Here is a 16,890-nt window from a genome sequence, read left to right as displayed (position 1 = left end):
TGCTGTAAATTTCATTCTTTTCATGGGTCAACTAGAAAGAAATTTAATTCTTTATTTTTATTTTCTTTTTGTCTAACATATATAATTTTAATTCCCACCTCGAAGGTAAAATATTTTTTGTCTTTTCCTTTTACATTTCTTTTATTATAAATCTGTCTGTAGAGTTATATATTCGTTATCTGTAATCAATTTAGTCATCATTTACACTCATTTTCTACCATATAAAGCGTAAAAACCACTAAAAAGATTATTCGAATATATTAGTGTTGTCAAACAGGAATAAAGTATAATATAATACAAGTCATAGTTACCCTAATATGTAATGAAATGTTAATAAAAAAATGAAAGAAAAAAATAGAATTAAATTAAATTTGTATTGAAATAAAGACAAATAAAAAGAGATATTTTTCAGTGTGGACTGTGTCTAATAGTATTTTAAAATACACTTTTCTTTCGTATGGACTGTGTCTACTACAACTAATTAATGGAGTATACATAGGTTCCATTGGATTTTCAATTAGAAAATATTATCACAGTGATGAAATTCAACGTTGAAGTACATTAAGTACTATATTTTCTGAAGAATTAAATTCAATATATTAATGTTATTTATTATATAATTTTAGGACTTTTAGTGGTCGCATTGATGTTATAACGAAGTACTCGAGCTAAAAAAATAATAATAATTATAATAAATATTAATATTAGCATTTGATGATATTAAAAGAAAACTGTATTGGGCGGTGGAACAGAGATAAGAAGGTCAAATTCATTTTGTATTTTTCTGAAGCTTTGACGTATAAATAATAATAATAATAATAATATTTAGTTTCGCCCCAATTAATATATATTTTTATTTAATAAGAGGTACAGCACAAAACTTTTGACTTTTTCAGAGCTTAATTGCGATTATGATTATGATTATGACGATAGTGGACTTAATTTGTACACCATTTCTGATGTTGACGATTGAAAAGTCACATCTGATGTTAGTAACAATATTAATATGCAGAATATAAAAATATATGTTAAATATTTATGATCATATAAAAACTTGTATAATTTAATTTTAAATAAAAATATATATTACAGGATTAATCACTTTAAAGTATATCTAAAAATAGCTAATATAAAAGAGAAATGATAGTTTTATTTAAGAATTGTGAATAATATTTAAAATATAATATGACCAACATGCATTCAAATTATAGAGACCAATACAATATTAATTTGACTGGTAATTATTGATTTTACATGACGTATGAGATTTAGGTATGTTTAAAATAAGCGTAGTTGCATAAAGCATATTAGTGAGTGTGTGTAGTATTTTAATCATAAGTTTTTTACATTTGTAAGTGTGTGTTAAATAATTTAAATTGAGGGAGACGTGATATAGATATATGAGATTAAGATTAATATTAAGATTAAGGATAGTTCTTAATACTTGTTATTTTATTATTAAGATAAGATTATAAAACGTGCAATCATGTAAATATGTCTACTAATATATCCTTCTTCGCTCTAAACCATCCCACCTGTACATTAATTGTTTCCATCAATTCCAATTTTTTACCTGTTATTTTCGTTCTCAATTTTTTTTAAAAAAAAATTATACATACTAATTTTATTTTTCTATTTTTTTATTTCTTCCATTTTGACTTCTCGTATTTTTAAATTATAAAACTTTTATTTGTCCTTTACGTCCACGTCCAACATAGGACACATATTTAGATTTACAATATGTTGTGAAACTGAAGTGTTGACTTGTGATTTTTAAGCTTTATTTGCTTAAAATTTTTATATTTTTTAAATTGTAAGACTTTGATCTCTGTATTAGGTGACATTTAATGTTAATAAAAAATCTAATTGAATTCACGACTCAATAGGGTAGAAAAACAATAAAATCAGCTTTAAAATATGAAAATAAAATACTATTCATTTGAAAAACTAAATTTTGATCGATAGCATATATTTAATACTGACTTTTAGATTTTTTTTTTAATTTAGTTTTAAGGATTGTTTAGATAACTTGAAAATAAAAATATAGTTCAATACATACATATATATATATATATATATATATATTTAAACTGATTATCAATGCATTGCGTAGTGAAGTTTTCCACACTCATGACGAGTTCAAACCAACATTTTGGAAAAATAAAGAGACAAAAGTTACTGATTATTTTTTTAAACTTATAATATAATCACATATGTAATGCAACAATTAAAAAATCCTAATGAATCACATAGCTAGGTTTGCATGTTTTTTAACTTGTAATTAAACTTGGGTTAAAACTAACTTATCAAAGTATAAACCGAGTTTAAGTGAAATTTGGATTATTTCTTAAAAACCAAATAATGAAATATTGAATAATCTAATTAATTAAATTTTATAAAACTAAATCCATCTATATTAATAAGTCGAATCCATAACTTTTTTTCTTTCTTTCTTTTAATTTTATCATTATGGCAATTTTGTATCCTCTTTGATAATCCAGAACATTAGATTTGTTTTTATTACAAGGGAATGAAATACTGATGCTCATGAATTAACAACTATATTTATTCTAAACTTCGATAAAATGTGGATTAATAAACTTATTTGTGTAAGAGTGATTATGGACGGGGTCAATTCAAACAACTCGGTAGTATAGCTCCAATGATGTTCACTAAGAATGTTATCAAAATAATATCAGGAAATAAAAACAATTGATCAAGATTTTGATTTCTTGTGTTAAGAATAATTTATGGATGGTGATTACGATAATAAGGTTAGAAAAGCTTATTCAATTTGTTTTAATTTAATAAATTAAGTCAGTTTAATGATTAGAAAAATAGAGTTTCTCTTTTGCTTATGGAACAATTCAAAAGGCTTTTTATTTTATGTATATATAAACTTATATTTATTTGTTGTTTTATCATATGGGGATTTTTTTATATTCTAATTCTTTATTTTGATGTCAAGTATAATCATTGATGTATGTTGATGAAAAATTATCTAAGATCCAAGAAGTACTTAATAAGTAACTAAATGAACTAAAGTTTAAACATTTCAAAATTAAAAATATATTTATTTAAGCCATTGATCAGTATATTCAGAAAACTATTTTCAAGGATATTTGAGATTTAATAAAAGAGAAGTATCAAGTAAACGCAAGAGGAAAGAGACTGCAACTTTAAATGACGAATGGAGAATCAATACTTTGCAATTTTTATGACATTTGTGAATAAAATGCGCACATATGGTGATAAGGTTGAAAAAATCATTGTTGTTGAAAAGATACTTTGATCTTGAGTATCAAAGATATTGATGATCTTTCACTTGATGATTGGTGCAAGAACCAAAAAATTAAACAATCAGAAGCTGGGAAGCAGGTATTGAAAGCTTATAGTAATACAATAATGGTAGAGGACATGGAGGTAGAGGGAAAGGACGAGAGAAACAATGTGCTTTGGACAACAAAATCTGAAGCCATAATGAGCAAGCTCAAGGTAAAAACAAATATAAGGTAAAATATGTCATAATTTTGGTCATTAAGTTTCTGAATATTATACCAGGTTTCCTACAGACAAGGAAAAGACAAAGATGTCAAATCTAGCATATACGAAAGAAGAAGAATTAAAACATAAAAGATGTCGAGTAAGGTTTCAAAAATGATAGAGGACGACATATGCTTGTATACTTGGGATTACTTATTGGAATAGGTCCCAAGAAGATGGTGACACGGAAAACTATCACATAGAAATTTCATAGGAAACTTAGAATTTGGAAATATAAATTGATGTTTGGGGGTAGATTATGTTTGCCAGACTTAGTTTTGTAATTCTTATAGGATCAAATGTTGAGAATGAATCCATGTGAAATATCGTATTAGTTAGAAATGAAAAAGTGAATAGCTTATAAGGAAGAAAACTCAAGATTTTGTATAAAAAAATAATGTTAATTTTTTATATGATTTAACTCAGGTTTCGTTAGTCTTGTATTTTTTTAATAAATCTTTTTTAGATAAATCTAAGGAATGATATGAGAGCTCAATACATTCCTAAAAGAGAAGAATACCAATATGGAAGGTTATATTTGTTGGACTCACGTCGTTAATGTCTCCGATAAACCTAACATCAAACATTTAATTCTAAACTAAAAGCTATATACAATGGTGATAACACAATTTTGACATATAATGCAACTCTGTGTTTGTATAGTTTTTGGCCCGTAACCTTAACTACCTTAAAAATTCTGTTTTCACAGAAATCTGTAGCATGAGATTATCATAGGTTAGTAGAGGTAACCTAAGATCATCAATATATTCAAATATTATGAGATGTACAATCAACATCATTAGTTACTCGGCCTGGAAAAAACACAAACTCCTCGATTTTTGTTTTTCTGTTACTGAAACGAAAATTTTCAAGAATTAACCATGACATTATATCTTTACATAAATTAATTAAACAAAACAGGATATCAAGTTGCTACACCAGGAACCAACATGTCTTGATTGAAGTAAAATCTTATGGTCCCTTTTTCTGTGATCATCAGTCCACATATTATTCTCGCTGTGACATGCTTCACTTTTGAGTGAACAGCACAGCATACACGTGAGCCGGACAAGATAACACAGACGATGGTTGCATTACCACCCAATAAAGTTTAATTACCGAATTCCACTGTAGTTTGTATATCATGTTCTTGTTGACCGCCGAATCACATGTTTCCATACAGAAATAAATAAAGAAAATAAAAAGGTAGAAAGTTCTAAGGAGTTTGGTATCTCGGTAAATCGAAGAAGATTGATACCATTCTCTGTCAAAAACCTGGTCTTTCATCTTAATGTTTTTGTTTCTCATTTCTATCCAACAATGTTATGGTATATTAGGAGGAGGTGAGGGAAGAATATGAGGGATCCAAGTGGAAGGATCCCCTAAATTGAATGCAGGTGGAGAAAATGCAGATGGGGTTGGTGGATATTGTGGGAAAGGGAAAGGCAGATATGGGATTGGTGGTGAGGTTGGAAATGGCAATGGAGGAAAAGGAAAGGATGGAAAAGGTGGTAGCTGCGGCGGCCAAGGGAAGAAGAACTCAGAGGGGTTCAGAGATTTTTCCGATGACAGTTTCTCATTCTGATGTCCACACAAGGTACTGTTCTTTTGAGGTGGCTTGAAACTGAGACCACTCAAGGTGTACACACACATGTTGTCTTGTTTTGATTTCACTGATATCTCGCGTGTTGTGCTCTTGAGCATGGGAACATTGCAAGTGGAAGTGGAACTACTTATCAAAGATGCTTGGCACAGAGACACAATTGCTGAACCATCCATGCAGTTAACTCCATCCACCGATGGTATCTCCAACTTGTAAACTCCATTTTGGTCTGTGGTTCTGTTCACCGAGAAGCTTATCTGCTCGTTAGTTTTTGGTGAGGTAGCTCTAAATCTGCACTGTATGTGAACTTCTACACCTGATTAATAGATTAATTAATTAGAACAAATCAATGAAACAGTGCATTGCAAAATTGCAAAATTACAACTCATCTACTGGTCTGATTGATTAGTTTCCTTACCTTGCAAGAAGTAGCTCTGTTTAGAAAAAGTAGTGGTGGAGCAGGTATCACAATAAACAGCGCCTACTACAGTGATATGAGAGATAATTGGAGTTGGGGTTTGAGCAATGAGAAGGACGGGGGAAGCGAAGAGAGATGTTAGAAAAAGAAGAAGAATGAGAAAGTGATCCATGGATGAAAAAGAGAAGAGTGAAGAAGAAGAAGAAGAAGAAGAAGGTTCTAAGAAATTAAAGCATTTGGAATTGTTTGATGATTGGGATTGGGAAGGGAAGAGGGACAATATTTTATAGTGAGAAAGTGTGTGGTGTCTGCATAGAAGGAACCCGTGAGTGTGTAGTGGTAGGACCAGCAGCAATAAGAGAGTTGAAATTTTTAATGTGGTCACTACAAACAAAGACATGTGACGATGTTGTTGGCAGAATATGGGTGGCAAAGAAGCTGAGGTTTCCAGAGGTGAGTGTACCAAAAGAGATCCAAACTTTTTTTTATTGTTAGCAACAAATGTTTTACTCCATCCAAACTTTTCTACCACTCACACTCACACGTCATCTCATTGCTAACAACAACTGCTGTATCTTCAAATTATCAGCGAAATGGAATGGGAATTTAAGAACAGTAAGCACCATTTGATCACTAAGAAAACGGATAACTTGTCTTTTTCTAGATTCACCATTTGATCCTAACCAGAAGCAGCTAATTCATTTATAGTCTTGAAATTAATAGAATGTGTCAATGAAATCTCATTATTTGTTCATAATTAACCTGTGTGACATATTTAAATCATGAAATATCAACAGTAACAATTAATGCATAAATTGAAACAATAATTTCTAAAAAAGAAAATAAATTTATGGATATAGAATTATGTCTTCAGTATCTATAGAAAAAAAATCAATTATTGAGGGATATATGGAAATAAAACTTGAAGTCCTTGGTTTTTTCCCTCAAAGTAGACCCAATAAGCCAACATGTGATTTTCCACAACCAGAATGTTTAATTTCATTAGTAATAATCGTTTACCATTTTAGGTTTGGAGAATACTCTGCCATATAAATTAAATGGACAAATGCATGACTTGATTTTGTAGTTTTAATTTAAAATTTCCCGCACTGCCATATATATATATATATAAGAACAATTTTAGGTTTTATACATTTTTTATAAATTGGCATATTTTAACCATGGTGAAAATGAAATGTACATACAAACACGGTTTCTTTTGAACTTATTAAACAGTAGTTATTTTGAAAAATTAAAAATATATAAGGTTTTAATTTGAATTACTGGTTATAATTATTTTAGTTTACCCATTTTTAAAGTGTAATTTATTGATCATAATTAAATGTAATTTGAGAAATAAACATATTAGTATTATTAACGGGATCCAGATCAAAGAGGCCAAAGCGCACACTAGAACGGGTGTGTCGAGTGACTATACATATATATAGTTTGGAAACCTGAAATAACTTTCAAATATCAAAACATTTTATAATTAAAAAATTTCTATTGTAAACAATTACTATGTAAATAGTTTTTTCTAAGATATTCCTTTAGAACACAATTGTACAACAACAACAAAAATACAGCTGTCATATGTTATATAATGTTGAATTGCTGGAGCTTAAAAAGTATAAAGAATACTTCAAAATGTACCTTGTAACGTTGTAATATTTCATTTGACAATAATCATGGATCATTTTCAGATTCACAGAAGTGAAATATCATAATCATATAAGTATAAAAAAAAAAGTAAATAAAAGAATATTGCTTTTCTATTGCGCCTTAATTCGGCTCAAAATTGCACATGGATAAATTGAGTTAAAAGAATTTAAAATTACCCTGATAATGTAACCCATCTACCTCGTCAATGCATGCATCGTTAGTTTATTGAGGAACTGACAGACAACAGAACAAGGAATGAGAAATGATTATTAGCATCAGTTCAATTTCGTATCACCGCGGCAGTTGGAAAGGTTAAAGTTCACTGGCATGCCAAGGACGATATGATGGTTAATTTTATATACCTACTTTTCTATCTGCTTATCATTCCTTTTACAAGTGAACTATGAAGCAGTCATATATAAAATGCACTCAATCGTTAATACAGAAAATAGTTACGAGCCTGTACTGTACACCTGCTGTTTTCCCTAACCTCGGCATTCATTCCATATCATTATTGAGATGCTGAGAACATTTCCGAAGTTGCAGTTCAATTTCTTCAATCCTCAAAAGATTAATTAATTATGAAATCATTTAAACTTCAGAATGATCTGTTGACAATGATGGGTCAGTGCCATAATTCCAAAGGTTCTTCAACTCACCTCTTATACATCCCAATATGACAGTGACACCTGTTCATTTAATTAGACAACAATTGCAATCAGACAGATTTAACAACTTAAATGTTGAGCTACGCATCTAATTTCAGCACAAAACTAGTTACCTAGTGTACAAGGAACAAGGTAGAGAAGAGCAGGTTGTCCATTTCCGTTCATAAGATATAGCCCCAAATATGTGAAAACGAGGCCTAAAACAGAAAAGGATCATCTGTCATGATATAGTAGCATTGAAACTAGGTTGTGATATGACAAATAAATTTGGATCTTCAGCATTCGTAACTTATTTTAGATTCTTGTGACTGGAAGCATATGCAAGTTATTTCAGGTCTGCTTCAGTTTCAAGCAGTGTATGACAAACCTTAAATTCTGAACTCTAATCACAATACTTAAATCCCAGAAATACTTGGCATTGAATTGAATGTAGACGAGTAAAACAGAAGCAACGCAGTTTTAACCAGAGTTCTGATATAAATTAACGAGTCTTTCAATATAAACATGAAACAAACTTACCAATGCCATATCCAATTACCAGCCAAAGAAAATATCCATTTGATGCTCCCCTCCCATTATCTTTGTCAAATCTATGACAACCCAAATACAGAATACATATGTTAAAACGGCATTTTTTTTCTATGAAGTACATAAATAAATAAGTCACCTAACGCAAATTTTATAAAGAAAAGAATTCTCCAAGAGACATCAGATCATCAGGAATATGCATGAAACTCAAAACAAAGGACAGGAGGCTTTTAAGGTCATGAAATTTAATAGGATTTTACTCCTGAGAAGTTGTGGCATTTTGCCCATGTTTGATAAGTTAGTATTTTTAACCCCAAAAAGCCTAAGCAACACAATCAAACCGTTTAACATCATAACAGTATAAAAAAAATCTTTATTAATTTCAAGTAATATTAAAATGAACTTTCCGATGTTCTGCAAGCCCAAGAAAGCTAGAGCATGCACATAAATTGTGCTAAACTTGTGATAACTGGAATTTGTTCTGTTCCCTTTAAGGACCTTGGTAAAGATGTATGTACATAGGTCAAAAGTTTGCATGTATTAAGCAATGATAAGACCTTGCTGAATCTTCTTGCATAAAAAGTGGCAGTATTTGCCAATATGCTATGTATTTTCATGAAATACTGGATTAGATTTTGATATTCATAACAGGATTAGTTATCAGAGGCAGACAAAGTGCAATCAAATTGCAAATATCAAGTACGTAATTTACTGAGTACAAGTTCCAAAGCCTACGATTCACTTAACCAAACAGTAGCTTCCCCAGGGGAATGCAAATAGGGCGAAGAGAAATTACGGAGCTAAGAAACACCAAAGTTACTCAATAAATAGCCATTATTCTTTGGTTTCTGTTTTCTGTGGGAGCAAAAATAGACAGTATTCATTCAAATGTACATCTTCAATTTTGCAAATCTTGCATTTAGATATAATGTTGACTAAATAAGGAATTGAGTACCTATGAGCAAAGGAAACAAGCAACCCAGGAAAGAGAATATCCCCAAATCCAATCATGTCATAACCTCCCCAGGGATCAAAAAGACGAGGAAATCTTAAAAGCATTGGAATTGCCTCTCCACCTGCCTTATCACCTCGAGCAACCTAGAAATTAAGCCCATGTAAGAGTATAAAAAATTTAGAAAACAGAACAATTATCGCTTCCTTTTTGATAAAGCAACATTACAGAGAGAAAAATAATACAAGTGTTCATAGGATAGCTAATTTATTGTTTACTATATATTATCTGTGTTAGTCAACTCTTGTGTAGCCCCATTTATAGTTAACTTCCACCAGAGGCTGTGTAAATTTGTTATGAAGGCTATATGCAGCCCTCCTTTTTAGTTTTAAATAATACTTAAACATATGATGATACTTGTGCATTCACAGTGTAACTATCTTCTCCATATCTTCTCCGTAACACAGATGAGTTTAACCCATTTCAGCAGTACACATCCCTTTTGTTTATCACTTGGCATGCTGAATCTTTTTGCAGTGTAACCTTCCTTTTTTTCGGCTAGCCTGCGAGCACTAGATCTGTACAATCCCAATGTCTGTTGAAGCAGAAGCACATGAGTGCGGCACAAGAACAAAAAATAAATATAAGAGATGTTACAACTTCAGAATTGCATCCCAAACCAGTTGCAGAACTCACCATCATGTACCAACCATCTACCATTTCCCTCCATTCATGCTCCAGCAAATAAGCATGTATCACCTCTGCAAGGTTTCGTCCATCCAAAGAGCATCCACACAAATCAATTACTTTCCCAAAAGTACATACTTTTACCTTGCCCACATTGAATATGAACACTTTAGTGCAAGGTCTAGAATTTCCTAATTTTCTTCCAAAGCTCCAATCCGAAAAGCACCATAATGCCAAATAGATAAACAATTGAGCATAGATAAGTTCGGTGAATTTAGTTTTTTACTGAATCACTCCTAAATTCCATGTTCACAGTTATAATACACACACACACACATATAAGAGAGAGAGAGAGAGAGAGAAAGAGATTAATCAGCTAGTGGTCGTTGAATTTTTCTGTTCAGACTTTTTCTCTTGACATGCTTCAGAAGATTATGTATCCTGTAACTTAATGCCTTAATTTCTCTTCTTCCTTCTATGAAACTTTTCTTTTTATCTAGTAAAAGAAAATAAGTACTTACATTACTCTACCTTTAAAGATCCTAACGTGGCTGAGACAATAGAAGTTAAAGTACTATAGTAGGATAGTAAATACTTACTGCAATCATAACACTCTCGTGGAATATCACTGGAGATATGAATACCCAAAAAATGTCATAGACAAAGGCACAACATAGGAGTACCGTTGCAACCTATAATATCATGCACAAGAAATTCTTAGAGCTGTTTTAATATACAAGACAAATTGATTGTAGAGATAAAGAATCCATGAATACCTTAATATTAGGTAATCGAGCCAACTGCAAGACTGTTATCATCAAACAGATGCCCTGTGAAGAACAAAGTAAAAGTTCAAGTGTATAGCACACAATGAAAGATCACACATTTTATCATCATCAGCTAATGGTTTCAAACATAATTGACATAAACAAGCTTTTAGATTGACATCTGAAAAAGCACAATACGGAACCAACCAAGATCCCAATTCGGTATTTGACCATTATGTGCAAATTAAACAAATATTATTAATGATTTGACAAAACCTAATATAAAGATTAGGAATAGAGGAAATTAAAAAGAAATATTAGTAAAAATATTAATAGTTTATGAACTACCAACCACTAGGGTAGTTAACTATGGTCAAACGGATAGCTTCTTGTTAACATAATAAACTACTTGATAGTTACACCATTCATAAGCTAGAGGACTTGTTATACCAATAATATGTTTTGTCATTTCTCTAACATAAATACATATGGATGCGACAGTTTGTGTGTAGTTATTTGAGCAGATAAATGAAATAGGAATTGTCCACAAATAAACACTAAGAAAGACCAAGACTTAAAGCCATAGCAACTTCTACTGCAGTTCTTCATACAACGTTCCCGATTTCCAAAGGCAGTCAGTATTCAGGGACAAGCTTTGGGAAAGAAGGAAATTTCCTATTCTAAGCATCTCTAACAGTGCAAGATTGAATTTAGAAACTGAAATAATAATAGAAAGACCTATCCTCCAGGTACTAAAAATAACACTTACAAGAATATCTTGGCCAATCCATGAATATGACTCCTGTCTTGTAGCAGCCCAGAAAATTGCAAATGCCACACAAAATAACAATACTACCAGTGAGAAAATAGAAGTCTCCCCAAATAGAGGCACGCTCACTGTCTTCTGACCACAACTTCGGCCTTTTCTGCTCATTCAAATTAAAATAAAAACATAATTAATAGAAACCATGGCATGCAAAGGAAACACTGAGCACATTTTCAGGTCAGAAAACAAAGAGACATTGGTTGTACCTTACAGTCAGGCTTACGATACAATTGTGCATACCCTGAAATTCAAAAAAATAAAAAATTAACTTTGAGAGGGACATTGGAGATTTAGATTTCACATGTTGATAGCGATGTTTGTATTAGTGCTTCTAAATTCATTATCTCTAGAGACTTTCACTCTCTTCCTTTTTTCTCTTACCTATTACTAACTTGTGTATGTAATCAACAAAACAAATGCAGTATAATCTGATTGCTACATGTGTCAAACACTCAAATTGCTAGTTCAAAATTTGAATTTATTTATAGACTGCAAATTTAATCATGGAAGATTCAGAACCAATACCTCCTTTTCCATGCACACCATGAAATATGATTTTTTGCGCTAAACTACAGGAAAAATCCATGGAAATGAGCTAGCTACATTACCTCAATACCACCTATGCAGAAAAGTACAATCAGCACCCAGACAAACCAAGATGACATGAAGAAAAACAATAGCACAAGAAAGCTAGACGCTGCTATGACAAATATGATGGCACCCTTTGAATCGATATGAACAATTTCCTTGTCAAAATCATCTCTGGCTGTTTCAGCAATGGACGATTCCTAACAAAAGAAAAGAAGCATATAGGAACAAATTAATACACTTGAACATCTGTTAAAAGTAAGCGTGAAAAGAAAATGTATCAGTAAACAAAAGGAAGAAGGTACACTCTTGTACTCCATTGTAAAATTCATAGAAGACTGGTGGTATTATTTATTACTGGGAATATTATAATGAGGAATATTATCTTGGGTAAATCAAACTAAACATGTTTGGATAGAGTTTAAAATTTATGGAAATGCTTACAGAAAATCAACTGGTAGAAGTACAAAACAAAACTGGGAATCGAAGTTAATGGCTGTGATGTATGATAAGTTGAAATTTCTAACATCCCCCGAGGGAATGCATGTACCTACCCATAGGACTTGAGCACAATAGTAGAGTCCACATCAAGTAGTTTATTCTATTCAACGTGGAACTCCTAAGATCGTTACCTTTAAGGGCCTATATGTATGCTCATGATGGTTTTCACTCTATTGACACTGACCCGATGGTACCTTTTTTCTTTTAATGGATTTACTACCTACTAGTATTCCGTTTGCATCCTAATCCAACCTATAGGTAGCGCTTTTAGTAGTTCAACTTTCAAGGGAAACACCAACTATTAGAACTTAAGAGCAAGAGTTGAGTCTAACCCAAAAAACTAGTCCATGTAGTGGGAGAATTTCAAGGCTTAAGTACCATATCAAGTAGTTTATCCTAGTTAAGGTGAGAATCGGTCATGGAAACAAAATCCAAGCAAAATATAAAGATGACACATTCAAAGGAATCAGCCATGTCTCAAAAATAATTTAAAACATATAACAAACCCAGGAATTTTACATTCATAAGTTCATTCCCAGGAATAATTTTGCAAAACTTAAAACACGCACTCTTAATAAAATTATCAGTGGCTAAACAAAGTGAAATAGGAAATGTAGATCAATACACATGCTAAGGTCAAACTGTGATTATACATTTCCCATTTTAGCATTGTTCAAATATTAGTAGAGTTTTTCATGACAAAAGCATGTCCTCACATCCAGAAAAGTGCTTTTTTAAGGAATCAACAAAGCAAAGTTATGTATAACAAACTTTATGGATAGTATAGGATTGCAAGGAAAAAAAACCTTGGGACATAATTCATTATAGCGTTCATCAGTCTTCTCTGGAGAAGTAAAATCCGACCATAGAGAAGCACATACAATTGTTCCGACAGACATCAACCACAAAAATGCAACTGAGAAGTCAACAAGTGGGCGAGGTGGAGCATATAACAAAATTTCCACTGCAATAGACAACTCAAAATTAACAATCTGTAAGTCAAGTGGAAAATCAACCTAACATCTAGATGAATAAGCTTGTTTATTAACAAAACCAAGTTTTTCTTTCGCATCCTATTTACTCAAATAACACTGTTATTGTACTATTAGTATTAATCAGTACTTTTAAAACTTAAACAATCCATGAACCGCAAAATGAGATCAGTTAAGGTTTGAAGGTCAAATGAGTTTAATTGGACATTTGTAACATACTAATAGAATCTACAATGTATGAAATATAACAGGTAAAATCAGGGGAAAAAACAAAAATTAATATCTAACATGAATAATTAATTTGATTCATGAAATATACAATAAATCAAAACAGAATTAAGTACATTGAATATATCTTAAAATGCACAAATAATTAAATATACTTAACTACATTCTCCAGTAAATAAATAATTTAAATATAAATCTGAATACAAAAAAAAGTCATCATTAAAGAGACACAAATAATCACAACTGGTACAGTACATGCATTCAGCACACAACATTGAGTGCACTTGAATAGAATATATCTCAGTTCAGTTCCATGATTTGGACAAAACATACATTCATTTTCCCAAGTAAGTTAATATATCAAATTATTGTACAAGAATCATTAAGAACAATTGGCTTAGCAGTGGCATGCTGGATCTGTCACTGGAAAAGCTTAGGTTCAACTCTTTGTCAAATCATTCAATGCAATGTATAAAGAAAAAAAAAAAAATGAGCTATTAAGAGCATTTCCAATGGTGGTTTCTCAACAAATTCCTTAACTTGAAGAATGAAATCTTCTCCGGGCAAGAGGTGTTCCTTTAAAATAAGATGTGCATCGTATATGAAAAATGGGTTCTTAACATTAAAAATTGATTATCTAGTTTCAACAACCATTAAAAAATACATAATTGTGAGTTGTTAGGAGTCCGTTAAAGTTTCTTCCATAGGAGCAAAAATAGGTATAAGTTACTTAGCAATGGGATAACACAAATCATGCATTTTAATGTATGAAACAACTCATTACTGGAGATGCTCTCAGAGAATAAAAGCACTAAAACATTTTTATCAATTCTGTGTTAGAAGGGTGAGCCTCCAGGCTGTAAAAGCATCCTTTCTAAGGTCATCCCCTTCTGTTTGTAATCAAACTAGCTTCCATCTGATTATTATTTTTCAATGAAGCCTCTGAGGGCCTTCTTCTCGTATGTCCAAGCCACTTTTAGTCTTCTTCTCCAATTGGATGGAGAATAAAATGAAATAGAAGAGAGGAGAATAAACTATCCTCATATACATGTTACTAGCAAAAACAAACAATCAAGTCATATCCCACTAGACCCAGTCAGGTCTATAGTCACAGGCAACACCGTTGAACTCAAATACACATTTTACAATGGCCAAAAAAGAAGAAAAAACAGAAAAAAAAAAAAAAATAAAAAAAAAAAATATATATATATATATATATATATATATATATATATATATATATATATATATATATATATATATTATTTGCATCTTTGAAGTATACAACATCATTTAATAGATATACAAGGCTAAGTATTAAACAACAATTGTACCAATAGATGTTAGAAGAATTGAAGTCCTGACCTTTCCTCCCAGATATTAAAGAGTTGTTGAGACCTTCTCCTGCTGACTTTGTTATCATTACAACTGGAATTGAAATGTTTGCCTCACTGCTATTGGAGCAAACCATCTCAAAGAGATCTGGAAAAATTAGTAGTTAGATATTACACTAAATACGATCATGTAAAGCTTTATCGACTAGAGCAGAAAAAAGAAAAGAATGCAACTCATCAATTGCAACCAAAGCAATGATTCAATAAGTAAAACAAACCTTCTGCGTCATTTATTACCAACATGCCAGTAGCACCTCCAGACTGTGCAAATTCAGCTTTGACTGTAAAGTCACAACCCCCACGTATACAGAGAGCAACTGATCCAGACAACTGTAAAAAGAGGAATGCATAACTCACTGGGTATGTTTCTTGAGAAAAACAATATACCTCATTAACAGCTATTGGAGGGTAAAAATAGAATAACAAAAAACAGTTTCAAACATGAAGACAGAACATGGATGAGGTCCGTTATTAGTTAGAGAGTTTATCAAGTGTGTTTCTAAAATAAGCACGTAGCAAGGGCATAAATGTATTAGATCGTAGGTGCAGAGAAGCAGAGTGGAAGAGGAAGAAAAGAACCTTTGAAGTTGAATTGGAACAGCAGTCTACAGGATTAGAGAAAATTGCAGGAGTTCTGACACTGTTTTCAGGTTTCTCAGGCAAAAGAGAGCCAAATCTGGCAGTGACGCCATTATAAATACGTCCTTCCACACCATCAATCCAGTTCTCCACCTTCACCTGCAGGCAGGTAGGCAGCCAGTCAATAAAGAAAATCATCTAAAATTGTGATGGAATTTGGAGTAAAAGAGAAGAAAACAACGGGAGATCGAACGGAAGTAAGAAAAGAATAATTGATGGAAAGAGAATACCAATTGGAAGGGGTTATTGCAGGATTGGGACTTGGGAGCCCTCTGGTCGTCACGTTTGGCATCGTTATCGGCGGCGACGGCGGCGGCAATGAGAAACAGTAGAAACAGCAACACAGGAAGGCCAGGAAGCGACATCGTTTTGGTTTGCATTGGCAGCAGACAAAGACTCGTAAGATTTATCGTTCTGTTCGTGGCATGAACCAGGGATTCAACTCAACTCAATCCAATTCAATAAGGCAAGTCACAGAGTCCTCGAGGCTCTCTTCACTGCATCCCTGCACTCCAACGCCGATTATAAACAACTACTGTTCCATTTTTTTCTTGCCTTCAATTATATTTTTAATTAATTATTAAATTAAACTAGACGACGCCGTTTGTCACCAAAACTTTGCAATTACCATCCTACGGCTACCATTTATTTCAGTTTTATTCAATACGGCCAACCACACGCAACTTTCCTACTCCTTCCTTTTATCTAAGGTTCCCATTGTTTCAAGAATGAAAATCATTTATTTTTTTATAAAATTGTTAACAAGATGATTATTCCTTTGAAATGAACCCAATTACAACCATAGATGAAGCGAAAATGGATTAAATAAACAGAGAGAAACAAATGGACATGTTTTAGGTGTCTTAGAAAAGTAAAATAATTTTATTAAAGCAA

General features: G+C 31.9%; 2 protein-coding genes across 2 annotated transcripts; both read right to left on the bottom strand.

Moving 5' to 3' along the window:
* Window positions 1–4,360: 4,360 nt before the first annotated feature.
* LOC106758640 lies at window positions 4,361–6,041 on the bottom strand. The gene is made up of 2 exons (XM_014641581.2): window positions 5,565–6,041; window positions 4,361–5,462 (listed from the first exon to the last, which is right to left on the bottom strand). Exons 1-2 carry the CDS (start codon window positions 5,962–5,964, stop codon window positions 4,867–4,869), a joined length of 996 nt encoding a protein of 331 aa, XP_014497067.2. The 5' UTR covers window positions 5,965–6,041; the 3' UTR covers window positions 4,361–4,866.
* Window positions 6,042–7,377: 1,336 nt separating this feature from the next.
* On the bottom strand, window positions 7,378–16,540 carry LOC106758638 (signal peptide peptidase-like 2). Its single transcript, XM_014641579.2, has 14 exons — window positions 16,227–16,540; window positions 15,937–16,095; window positions 15,576–15,687; window positions 15,329–15,445; window positions 13,550–13,707; window positions 12,263–12,442; window positions 11,861–11,895; window positions 11,598–11,754; window positions 10,838–10,891; window positions 10,661–10,753; window positions 9,378–9,520; window positions 8,414–8,484; window positions 8,008–8,091; window positions 7,378–7,915 (listed from the first exon to the last, which is right to left on the bottom strand). The coding sequence occupies exons 1-14, from the start codon at window positions 16,374–16,376 to the stop codon at window positions 7,818–7,820; spliced, it is 1,611 nt and encodes a 536-aa protein (XP_014497065.1). The 5' UTR covers window positions 16,377–16,540; the 3' UTR covers window positions 7,378–7,817.
* Window positions 16,541–16,890: the final 350 nt, after the last annotated feature.

The sequence above is a fragment of the Vigna radiata genome, chromosome 4, assembly GCF_000741045.1.
Source record: "Vigna radiata var. radiata cultivar VC1973A chromosome 4, Vradiata_ver6, whole genome shotgun sequence".
NCBI lineage: Eukaryota > Viridiplantae > Streptophyta > Magnoliopsida > Fabales > Fabaceae > Vigna > Vigna radiata.
The sequence above is the reverse complement of the archived record's forward strand: the minus strand, read 5'-3'. Positions and strand labels throughout refer to the sequence as shown.

Coding starts and splice junctions, on each gene's coding strand:
- LOC106758638 (XM_014641579.2), bottom strand. CDS start 16,376: ATGCAAACCAAAACGATGTCGCTTCCTGGCCTTCCTGTGTTGCTGTTT. Junction 15,446..15,575: donor GGTAATAAATGACGCAGAAG/GTTTGTTTTACT, acceptor TAATTTTTCCAG/ATCTCTTTGAGATGGTTTGC. Junction 13,708..15,328: donor TTTAATATCTGGGAGGAAAG/GTCAGGACTTCA, acceptor TGTCTATTGCAG/TGGAAATTTTGTTATATGCT.
- LOC106758640 (XM_014641581.2), bottom strand. CDS start 5,964: ATGTCTTTGTTTGTAGTGACCACATTAAAAATTTCAACTCTCTTATTG. Junction 5,463..5,564: donor ACAGAGCTACTTCTTGCAAG/GTAAGGAAACTA, acceptor TCTATTAATCAG/GTGTAGAAGTTCACATACAG.